At 45.8% G+C, this 12,500-nt stretch overlaps 1 protein-coding gene across 1 annotated transcript in view; it reads left to right on the top strand.

The window, feature by feature from the left end:
• tle2b (TLE family member 2, transcriptional corepressor b) overlaps nucleotides 1-12,500 on the top strand; it is a 102,909-nt gene that overhangs the window by 48,538 nt on the left and 41,871 nt on the right. Inside the window, exons 6-9 of the mRNA XM_083766618.1 lie at nucleotides 1-95; nucleotides 273-399; nucleotides 670-765; nucleotides 976-1,154. The exon at nucleotides 1-95 is cut by the window's left edge and continues 61 nt beyond it. Coding sequence (XP_083622744.1) covers nucleotides 1-95; nucleotides 273-399; nucleotides 670-765; nucleotides 976-1,154 — 497 coding nt within the window. The remainder of the gene's footprint in view (nucleotides 96-272; nucleotides 400-669; nucleotides 766-975; nucleotides 1,155-12,500) is intronic.

The following is a 12,500-nucleotide window of genomic DNA, read 5'->3' as shown; positions in this document are numbered from 1 at the left end:
GTGGACGTCTCCTCTTGTCTCTGAGGACAGTGGACGTCACCTCTTGTCTCTCTGAGGACAGTGGACATTGTCTCTTGTCTCTGAGGACAGTGGAGGTCGCCTCTTGTCTCTCTGAGGACAGTGGACGTCACCTCTTGTCTCTCTGAGGACAGTGGACGTCACCTCTTGTCTCTCTGAGGACAGTGGACGTCACCTCTTGTCTCTGAGGACAGTGGACATTGTCTCTTGTCTCTGAGGACAGTGGAGGTCGCCTCTTGTCTCTCTGATGACAGTGGACGTCGCCTCTTGTCTCTCTGAGGACAGTGGACTTCGCCTCTTGTCTCCCTGAGGACAGTGGACGTCACCTCTTGTCTCTGAGGACAGTGGACGTCTCCTCTTGTCTCTCTGAGGACAGTGGACGTTGTCTCTTGTCTCTCTGAGGACAGTGGACGTCTCCTCTTGTCTCTCTGAGGACAGTGGACATTGTCTCTTGTCTCTGAGGACAGTGGAGGTCGCCTCTTGTCTCTCTGATGACAGTGGACGTCGCCTCTTGTCTCTCTGAGGACAGTGGACTTCGCCTCTTGTCTCCCTGAGGACAGTGGACGTCACCTCTTGTCTCTGAGGACAGTGGACGTCTCCTCTTGTCTCTCTGAGGACAGTGGACGTTGTCTCTTGTCTCTCTGAGGACAGTGGACGTCTCCTCTTGTCTCCCTGAGGACAGTGGACGTCACCTCTTGTCTCTGAGGACAGTGGACGTTGTCTCTTGTCTCTCTGAGGACAGTGGACGTCACCTCTTGTCTCTCTGAGGACAGTGGACGTCACCTCTTGTCTCTCTGAGGACAGTGGACGTCTCCTCTTGTCTCTCTGAGGACAGTGGACGTCACCTCTTGTCTCTCTGAGGACAGTGGACGTCGCCTCTTGTCTCTCTGAGGACAGTGGACGTCACCTCTTGTCTCTGAGGACAGTGGACGTCACCTCTTGTCTCTCTGAGGACAGTGGACGTTGTCTCTTGTCTCTCTGAGGACAGTGGACGTCACCTCTTGTCTCTGAGGACAGTGGACGTTGTCTCTTGTCTCTCTGAGGACAGTGGACGTCACCTCTTGTCTCTGAGGACAGTGGACGTCACCTCTTGTCTCTCTGAGGACAGTGGACGTCGCCTCTTGTCTCTGGGGACAGTGGACGTCGCCGGGGAAGACAACACATGAGGCGTTTCACAATTCATACAGTTAGAAGATGCTGTATAGGTGAAGGTAGTGAGAACCATGAATATTTTAAGAGTGGCTCTAGTCTATGACGATTGTCAAGATGAGATGATGACACTAATCCCATACGGTAGTGCTTGTGTCAGTTCATTTCGTATATAATAATAACATGGCGTCAGATTTCTGTCTGAATACGTGTGGCTTATTGTCTTTGCATACACACGTTGCCGGCACGTTGGCTTCTGACAGAATGGAACCCATGATTACATTTCCGCTACAAGCTGTTGTTTCAGAACATGATTTATTCGCACAATAAAAACAGTACAAAAAAAGGTAACATCAATAAAAGAGAAATATGTGCAGGTGAGAAAAGAAACCCGCATGGAGGGTTTATATGTGGTTCTCACCACAGATAATATACAAATAGTAAGTAGACAAGTAAGACGCGCAAACGCGGGAAGCGAACGCAGCTCGTGTGTGTGTGGTTGTGTGTGTGTGTGTGTGTGTGTGTGTGTGTGTGTGTTTGTGTGTGCTACAGCTGCGCCCTGTGTGTGTGTGTGTGTGTGTGTGTGTGCTACAGCTGCGCCCTCTGGTGGCGGGCGGGTGGTGTCACAGCGGGACAGACACACAGACATGAGCAGCAGGGTCTCATAGTAAGTGGCTCACTGCGTTCGCAACAAAGTAATCAATCGTAGGTATGGAAAATTGGAGATGGGATAATGTGTTGATTTCTTTTGTCACTCACTTTCAATGCACACATTATATCATATCAGGGTCAGATTTGAACTATTCTGGACAGGAACCCCTGTTGGTGTTTCAATAATTATGTTATACTTTAGCTATTGAACAATAGCAGATCTACAAGCTCGTAGCGCGCCACCGAGTGGCACGCTATGAGCTTGTAGATCTGCTATTTTTGAAAAATTGTTAAAATGTGGCGCAAATCATTGAATATATATTTCAGAGCGAACATGTTTAACTAAAATATTTGCTTCTGGGGGGGTCCCTGGAACTACATATTTTGAGATGGGGGTCCGTGGCCCAATGGAGATAATTCTGGGGTCCTTGACATGAAAAAGGTTGAGCATCACTGACATAGAAACATGGGTTTTTCTGAATTGTTTTAGGATTTAGAAGCCTTTTTTTTTATCGACCTCAGTCCAAAATGTGTTAATAATAATGAGGTAGAAGGAAAATGTCCTTATGTACACCTACGAGGGACAGGTGTGTCGGATAGATGAGTAGGATAGAACAGGAATCCCGCACAAGACAGTGTGCCTTATCCCAGTTTTTTCCCTGCTCTTCCGATAATAATGGGGCCCACATGTCTCCAATAATGAACCAAGTCAGATTTAAAGGCTAATGGCTTAGAGCACGGTTCAGTATCCAGTGGGTCTGTTGCAGAGCAGAGCCGGGGCATTGCAGGTCAGCATTGTTTTATTTCACTGAGCCAGAAATAGGTTGAGAAGCAACTACTCTAAATCCTCCCTCCACCCTCCTCCGTGTTCCACTCGGAAACACAGAACACTCGTACACCCAAACACAGCCCCACTGGGCCCTGCATACAATTACACGCATACCGCGAGCAACATTCAAAAAGAGAAACCTTTTGGGGCTTTGCTCTGAGGTGTGGAGGGAACAAAAAAAAAGATGGCAGAAAAGAAACTCAGATGCACAGTAAAAGATATGGATGGATTGATTGATTGATTGATTGATCCCCTGAGCAGACAGACCTCAACAATAATCAGACACAAGAGAGGGGGAGGATGAGAGAGAGAGAGAGTGAAAAGGGGACAGAGATGGAGAGAAGGATTAAAAGAAAGCGACAGAGACAGAAGGAGAGAGCAGAGAAAGTGGGCCAGCAGCCAAGTTGGGCAGAACCAGACTGTCAGCTCTATAGTCTCCAAGGACAAGGAATGGACTCAGGCTCTGTGAGGGAGAGAGAGAGAGAGAGAGGGGGGGGGGGGGGGTGGGGGGGGGGGGGTGAGAAGAAGGGGGAAAAGAAGAGAGTAAAGAGATGCTAAGAAGAGACTAAGGAGGATGAAAGGAATGGAGAGAGGGAGAGAGAGTACATGCGGCGGTGTGGAGAAATGAGATGAAGCAAACAGGGGGATATGTCGATGGGGAGAGACAGAAAATCCATGTTGAGTTTTGAAGAAAAGTCAATGAAACAAGACTAGAGTCTAAAACACCCCACTATATAGCAGCCCCTAGAGCAGGGGTGGGGAATTTATTTTTTATGCAGCTTTAGTCCACGCATAAGGTAAAATTAGACGGTACGTTTTATTTTTGAGGGGCTCCTACATGTATATTCAGCTATTTGTGTAGATTTTCATCTTACACAAACATTACATTCCCATTGACAATGAATGGAGAATTGACGTCATTATGTGGACGAGCAAATGGAATTCCGTGGGTTCATGTACTTTTAATTTGCATTGTAATCCACATAGGGGGATTTTAGATCGCCTCATACAAGTACTGTGTTTGAAAAATAAACATGTCATCCCGGCCGTTTCACTCATATGGATATGAAGTATCGACTGACTGAGAGAACACGCTATTGTTACTGCTATACTGAATTAGTTACATTTTCGCTTGAAACGGACTGAATGACTATGTCGCAAACGATACAGAGACACCTCCCTGACAATAACGCTGAGACAGCTTGTTTATTTTTGGACCACAATGCACCCATTTTGTCTTCTACATCCTGACAGTTTTCTGAAAAAAGCTATGTTTCTATGTCAGTCGTTCTTCGATTTTTCAAAAATAGCAGACCTACAAGCTCGTAGCGCGCCACTCGGTGGCGCGCTATGAGCTTGTAGATCTGCTATTTTTCAATAGCTAAAGCATAACATAATGCTAACACCAAAAGGGGTTCCCGCCCCAAAATTGGTTAAATTAAACGATTTTAAGGATAGGATAAGTCATGGGGTCACATGGGGTGGACTCCATCCACCTCCCAAAGGCCAGCAATGGCACAAGGGTTGTGCGCAGGACCAGCGATCCTGCCACGAAAAAAGATCTTGCTACAGAAATCCAAAACATTAATGAACCAGATGCTGGGAGGAGGATATATATAGATGCACATCAGTACATATCCTCGGACAGGCAGCATTGGCGTTCGTTGGTGAAGACCTTATGTTGCTATCCAGCACGAAGAGGATTAAATAAGTAATGCATCTTTCAGGGAGAATAAAATGCACTCGCTCAGAAAGGTTCATGGCAATCTGCCCATTGGATGTATGTCAGAGTTGTGTGTGCAACGGGGAACGTTTGGCCTAAATTAAAGGTCATGGGCTCACCAACATCAGCAGGGAGCATGGTCATATATTCTGAGCGGAAAATAGGATGTTTTGACTTGGGGAATAAGGGAGTGGGAGATGGGGGGGGGGGGGGGGGGGGGGAGCAAGGGGGAGGAGGGGGCTGATTTGACAACTTTGCGGTAGTGTGTCATCCTTGGTCTATACTGGTAGTGAGCATGCATGCAACGTCTGATGCCGATTGGTCCAGTGGTGTGACTGGTGGCGCCTGAGATTACCTGATTGGTCCAGTGGTGTGACTGGTGGCGCCTGAGATTACCTGATTGGTCAGTGGTGTGACTGGTGGCGCCTGAGATTACCTGATTGGTCCAGTGGTGTGGTGTCTGGTGGCGCCTGAGATTACCTGATTGGTCCAGTGGTGTGGTGTCTGGTGGCGCCTGAGATTACCTGATTGGTCCAGTGGTGTGGTGTCTGGTGGTGTCTGAGATTACCTGATTGGTCCAGTCGTGTGACTGGTGGTGTCTGAGATTACCTGATTGTCCAGTGGTGTGAGTGGTGTCTGAGATTACCTGATTGGTCCAGTGGTGTGACTGGTGGTGTCTGAGATTACCTGCTGCAGACAGACAGACAGACAGACAGACAGAGAGGGGGGGAGGGAGAGAGGGGGGGGAGGGAGAGAGGGAGAGAGGAGAGATGTGATGCTGTAATGAGAGGAGGAGAGGGACCGAGATAAATGGCTCAAATGGAGGAACTGAGTTTGTAAACAGAGAGAGAGAGAGAGAGAGAGAGAGAGAGAGAGATGAAGGAAGGCCAAGGAAAGATGGAGGGAGAAGAGAAGAAAGCTGGGGGTCTGACAGAGAGAGAGAGAGAGAGAGAGAGAGACGTCAAGGGGAGGCTTTGAGCTGCGTCGAGAAATAATGAGTCATGAATAGATTTAACACTATCTACTCTTATTTCCGCTCATCTAGACACCTCCATTATACCTCTCTCTCTCTCTCTCTCTGTCATTATCGGTGGCAGGGCCATCTCATGTCTCAGCATTAATTGAGTCTTAACAGTCTTTGTGAGTTCTGCGTCAGCCCCCCTCCCCCCCCCCCCCCCCCCCCCCCTTGGCTCTTTCTGCCTGTCTCTCTCCATTTCCTTTTCTCTCCTCCTCTTCAGCTTCCTGGGCTGATAATCAGTCCTTTATGAAGGTAGAGAGAAGATAGCCCCCCCCCCAACGCGCACACATACACTCTCATACTCACTTCACTTCCATTATCATATCCTATCATATTCAGGCTATATCCCAGAGAGAGAGAGAGGTGGAAACAGGCTTCAGAGGTTTCACCAGCCACTCAGTACTTGTTCTATATTTTCGCTATAGCACTTCCAGGACCAGGTGAGGTAAAGCTTATATACCGTCTGCTGTGTGGAAACACAGAGCATGTATATTCAATACATTGACACGGTCGTAGACGGGAACACCCATAAAAAATGCCACATCCGGTTTTAGCCCGAGAAAAATCCATCAGAAGGACATCTGGAACACTCGCCCTCGGAAAGTTGACTTATTATTATGTGTACGAGACGATTTAGCCATGGTTCACGTGGCGCTCGTCTGTCATGGCGGAACTTCAACCTGTTTTATGCACTTTTCCCATTTAGAACGTTAAGGTCTACGTACATAAATGTTCAGATTTCAAATATAAAGTGCTCGCCCCAGAGCCACGGGTGTTACAATCCTCCCCGGGTGGGTAAAAGTACCCGTGTCTTCCGCATTGTTCAATAAAAAGCGTTTTAATCCGATCGGTGGCCATTTTATCAGAGTTATAATGCACCAAGCGATAGGGGCGCATAGTTGAAAGTGCATGGCCAGAAACTGATTTAAACATTGCTTTTTTTTCTTTTTTTTTTAAGATATTTTTTTGCGGCTTACGCCTTTTATTGATTTTTTTTAAGGGATAGAAAGTAGGCTGACAGGAAACGGGAGAGAGATGGGGGGATGACATGCAGTAAAGGCCGTGTCGGGTCCGGGAGTCGAACCCGCGGCACACCGCGACTGGATCACCAGTCCGGTGCCCAGACCGTTACGCTACGGCCTGGGCCTAAACATTGTTTTTTATTTAACAATACGAAAGATACCGGGAACTTATTCCCGCCCTAGCAAGAATTGTAACATCTATGATCCTGGGGTGAGCACTTTATATTTGTAATCGGAACATTTGAGTAGTCATAATATAAGCTGCATGCCATAAGTAAGGACTGTAAATGTAGTGCGTAAAACACTTCAGTCCAGGCCAGGGCTACCATGAGCTCACAGCGCGTTGCGTTGAGTTTGTAGATTCTTTGTCTATGCTGGGGACCCGGGGTTCAAGTGGTTTATTGTCAGAGTATCCTTATCTCTTTATACTTTATTGCATGCGTCAAGTTGCACAAGCATAACCGCCACTGAAATCAGACATCAATCAACAGCCATTAAGTCATCAATAATGTTTATATAGAACACATTGTAGTGAATTCTAAGTATAGTTTAGAGACAGTTGGAACTTGGCACGGAGCCATCGTTGTGCGGTCGAAACAAATGGTGTCGGTATAGCCTACTTGGAATTCACTAAAACATGTTCTATAAACATCATTGATGAATTAATGGCTTTTTAAAATGTATATGTTATGATACGTTTCAGTGATCATATCTATAGAAAACAATGCGAATATATCAGTCCATTGTGTTGTGCTGGATCATGTCCATGCAGTCAAGGAAAACATTCCGATCGGCCTCTAGCTCGTTTCATTTTCTAAAGTAGCGTTCCTTGTCGAGTGACAACAAGGATCTGAGGCCTGTGATCTGGCAAGCCATGACGCCTACTTTTAAATTAGTAGTATTTAAAGCATCTGCGTTTGAAAACCCAACAACCCACTGTTTATTTCGGTTGGGAGAACTCTGAACTTTCCCCTGGCTCCACCCCCCAGCTATATTGACGCCCCTGATGACAAAAATCGGTGTCAGTGTATGAGTTCCTAATTCAGCGATATCACTTGCATTTCAGAAGCCAGCGAATACACAGGATGACATTTGGTGATTGTATATACTGTATATAGCAGTGAAAATCAGCCATGTGTTGTGGTTGGAGTGTCCGCCCTGAGACTGGGAGGTCGGGGTTCGATCCCCGGACCTGAGACTGGGAGGTCGGGGTTCGATCCCCGGACCTGAGACTGGGAGGTCGGGGTTCGATCCCCGGACCTGAGACTGGGAGGTCGGGGTTCGATCCCCGGACCTGAGACTGGGAGGTCGGGGTTCGATCCCCGGACCTGAGACTGGGAGGTCGGGGTTCGATCCCCGGACCTGAGACTGGGAGGTCGGGGTTCGATCCCCGGCCGGGTCACACCGAAGACTCTAAAACATACATGGGCAACTGGTGGCCCACGGGCCACATGCGGCCCCCACCTTCACTTAATGCGGCCCGCATAATATCAGAATACTGATATAGTATTGATTTCAGCTGTTACAATTCCAAACCCACTTTAATTACTTCATGACTAGTATTAAATGACTAGTACTTAAATGACTAGTATTAAAATGTTATTGTCATTTTGTGTCCAATGTAGTTATGTTAACAGTTCATAAAGTTAACATAACTATAACTAAATGCATTTGCGGTTTTCAATTCAAATATAGCAAAAATAGCAAATTTTTGCTACGTCAGTGGCTGAAGCTGTTTAGTTTGTTGACAGAGAGCTGATGTTATAGCAGAGGCATAATGCGACTGCATGTGTCATGACTCATGACGTGACGATGAATGGTTTTCTTTTAACCACATGAATCTTATAGTGTTCCAATTGTATAGCGAACATCTCTCCAAGAGTCCGGACAGACAAACGGACAGACAGACTGTCCTGTGTATAGATAATGCATGCAGACTTTATGCATAATCTCGAGAACTGTTCCAACCGAGCGACTCCAAACCTGGCGCCTGTATTGCAGAGGACCCGAGGGAGTGATACAGAGTGGGAAGTCGGTCAAATCGGTGGTCGTCTATAAATCTTAACTTTTAATAGTATCTATTAAATCCAGTAAATCACTTGTCATAACTCTGGCTCCGTCCGGCCAATTGATCTCAAACTTGGCGTGCGTGTCCCAGCGGATCTGACGCCTCCGGGGGTGTTAGGCGCCTAGTGGGAATTAAGTCGGCCCGAAACGATTTCAGTAAACCGTTAACACCTGTCTGATTGTCCACGGTTCTGCGGAGGATGCACCGAATCTCACCCCCCTCCCCGAATGTTTGGGGAGGGGGGGGGGGGGAGGGGAATCACACTTGGTGAAGTGAGGGGCACCCACTGTGGCTGCCACATGAAAGTCACTCACAAAATCCAGACGTTGGATGTTGGCCGTCTCAAAAAGGAGAGGACCGAGTGTAGAGCCCAGGGGGTTAAGTTAAGGGGGTTAGTTAAACTCTGAGAGTGTATAAATGTAAGCAAACACACCTGCAAGAGAGTCAATAGCAGGTCGTTTTGAGGAAGCAATTTGATTGGTTGAAACCGCTCTTTTATTTTATTATTAATAATATCTTATTCTTTATTTACCCAGGGAAGTAGCTGAGCACAGGTGCTCATTTTCAGCAACGCCTGCACATAGAAACACACAGACAGCCACACACACACACACACACACACACACACACACACACACACACACACACACAACCAGTACACACACACACACACACACACACACACACACACACACACACACACACACACACACACACACACACACACACACACACACACACACACACACACATTAAAACCTGGGAGCTGACCAGTACAAACCACAGTCTTATACTGTTGGCCACTAAGCAGCTCCAGGGGGAGCAGTTGGGGGTTCAGTGCCTTGCTCAAGGGCACTTCAGCGGTGTTGGGTGAGTGATGACAATCACTTCCCCACCCAGATTCTTCCTGCCCGTTCCGGGGAATCGAACCGGCAACCTTTCGGCAACAAGGGCGCTCCTCTAACCCACCGCTGCCCCTTAAGCCACGATATAGGAACGGCTAATCAAAACAGTTGGAGCCATGCTTTTCTCCCAGAGCCTAGCAGACTCGGTGGCTATAGCCTAGCTAGTTTCTTGGGACATTTGTGGTCGTATATAGTGACGTGCTTTTATTCATTTGCTGTAGCACTTTGAGATTCTGACGAATAATAAAGTGCGTTATAAATAAAATCCATTATTATTATTATTACTACTACATCTGTCATTGAAAAAATATTATTTTTCAGCGATTCTCTTCGTTTTAAGGGTAACTGTTGTATAATTTGCAACACCCAATAAGTGTCAGGAACTGGTGTTGTTATTAAGACCCAAATGCATGCAGGAACTCAACTCTACCGTGACAATAATGAGCTGTGTAATCAACTGAAGGTCACATGAGACTTGTCTTGCGTGTGAAACTTGATAAGCAGCTGTGATTGAGCTTTGTCTGCCTTGCATTTTATAGTTTCCTGATGAGATGAGCTGGCAATAAGGCTGCTAGTGTAGCTATGGAACATAATTAGGGATTTGGTATCATGCGCTATAGGGAGCCAGGGAATAGAGGTTTATAATATAAAAATAAATAAGTAATATACATTACATTATATTACTATATTATTATATTTTAGAAATTGGGCAGAGAACAGCACAAATGCTGTGTTGAGCATTAGGACACATTCCCCCAAAATGTCTGACAGGGCTGACATGTTACTGTATGTATAGGCCATAATCATATTCTGTCATAGTGCATCTGTGCTATAGATAGCACTTTATGTAGACTTATAGCATTTTATAAGGACTTACAGTATAGCATGTTACGTAATACGTAGACAGCACTAGAATTGCATGTTATGTAGTCATAGCACTTTATAGTACATATGTATAGTATAATATAGTATAGCATGTGCCATGTATAGTTTATATATAGTTTCATTATATAGATACTCCACTGTCACGTTCTTCATGGTAACTACTTTCTATGTAGTGATGTATGCCATGCTTTTGTTATTGCTTAACCCATTTTGGGGCGGGAACCCCTTTTGGTGTTAGCATTATGTTATGCTTTAGCTATTGAAAAATAGCAGATCTACAAGCTCATAGCTCATCTGCTATTTTTTATTTAAATCGAAGAACGACTGACATAGAAACATAGCTTTTTCAGAAAACTGTCAGGATGTAGAAGACATTTTTAGAATCTGATCCCAGGTCAAAATGGGTTAATGTAAGTCGCTCTGGATTAAGAGCGTCTGCTAAATGCCTAAATTGTATATAGGAATGCAGGTTACTAGCGCATAGGATGATATAGGAATGTGTCACAGAGCCTAGTCTATAGGAATGCAGGCGGATAGGCGAGACGGAATGCGATAGGAAGCGGTGCTCCGTGCTGCCAGGATGCTCAGCAGTCAGTCTGTTTACCCTGCAGACTTCTGAGGACCCACGAAGCAGCTGGCGATCCTTCCTTCCTGCTCCCTCCTTTCATTTCCTTTCGGTGTGTGGCTGTGTGCGTGCGCGCGAATGTTTGTGTGTGCAGTGTGCACACGTGGATGTTTGAGAGAGAGAGAGAGCGAGAGAGAGACCCATCCACAGTTCCACACACGTGCACAGCCCCCGGCACACACACACACACACACGCACACACAGACCTTTTTTTTGTCTATTTTCTGTTGAATGAATTCCCTCTGCAGAGGCTCGTGACAACATTGTTCGGTGTCAATAAAACAACGTCAATTGAGTTGTGAGAGAATAAGGTGAATTATAGATGAGGATGTATGGGAGTCTAAGAGTGTAACGGAGAGGAAAGGAGAATACAGTTTACTGAGACGAGGCCTGCTGTATATAGTGTAGTTTATTGGGCAGGAGGGAGGAGGCCTACTGTATAGTGTAAACAGTACTGAAATGCAAGGTGTCTGCATTTATGACAAGGTCATAAGATGATATGCATGTTTAACTTCAGCTATAACAATGCCTCCAGAGCGGTGGTTTCAAATGGAACCCCCTCAAGAACCACTGGTGGAATCTGTGCTGAAACGAGACAATCTGGTGAATAGCTACTGTACCCAACTGTGCCAAAACAAGATTTTTTTTATTTACTCACATGGTAGAACAGTCTAAATGCGAATCCGACGTGCACGGGCTTATTAGTAGTTTTTCTGCTCAAAATGAGACATAATCAGAGTTTATATAAAGCCATAATCCAACATTGCGCTGATCAAAACAACTCCGTCACGGATCCCCCACAGGCTAGAGGCTGCCACACTGTGGTGTTGTGGGGGGGTGCACTTCCTGGTTGCCCAGGATCTCTTCTTCTACTTTTTGGTATTTCGCGCATTTGACTGGCACTGGCCTCACGATCCCGCCTAGCGTAACGGGAGGGATCCCGGAATTGTATATAACAACAATAACAACAAAATATTCTTTAGTTTTGGGTTTGAGAGGCTAAATGGTGCTCAGTGGCTCAAATGCAGAAATAAATAATGGTCCTTGATATGAAAACCACTGCTCTAGAGCTCTCCACTCCTGACTGACGGTGGCAATATTCTTCTTAAAGAATCATAATATCTCAGAATGTATTACTATGCAAATATAATGAAGTCATTGTTGTAATTCCTTCACCAGACCTCCCCTAAACCTTTAGTTTAGGGGAATAATGACAACCATATTTAACAGTAACCGACGTTCCCAGTTCTCACTATATTCGTGCCACGGAAAGATTGTCTAATACATTGTTCAGGGGGCCACATTGTCAGAAAGCCAAGGAAAATAAAAAAGAAATAAAACATTTAACAGAATAAAAACCCATAATCCGGTATGATGATGATCATCATAATCGTCGTCTCACTCTCTGCTGGATAATATCTGCGACGGGGGCAGCTGAATAAAATAATAAACAAACAAATCAGGGGCGGCGCAATATATCCCAGGCTTAAGACCCTTAACGTGCGTGCCCTCCACCAGATAGAACTGGATATGTGGGTCACTCGACAACAACAGGCTTTGGATGAGTCAGATGTGTGTGTGTGTGTGTGTGTGTGTGTGTGTGCGCG

Source organism: Protomyctophum parallelum, assembly GCF_964188405.1.
Source record: "Protomyctophum parallelum genome assembly, chromosome: 6".
Classification (NCBI taxonomy): Eukaryota; Metazoa; Chordata; class Actinopteri; order Myctophiformes; family Myctophidae; genus Protomyctophum; species Protomyctophum parallelum.
This window is presented reverse-complemented; position numbering and strand designations above follow the sequence as displayed.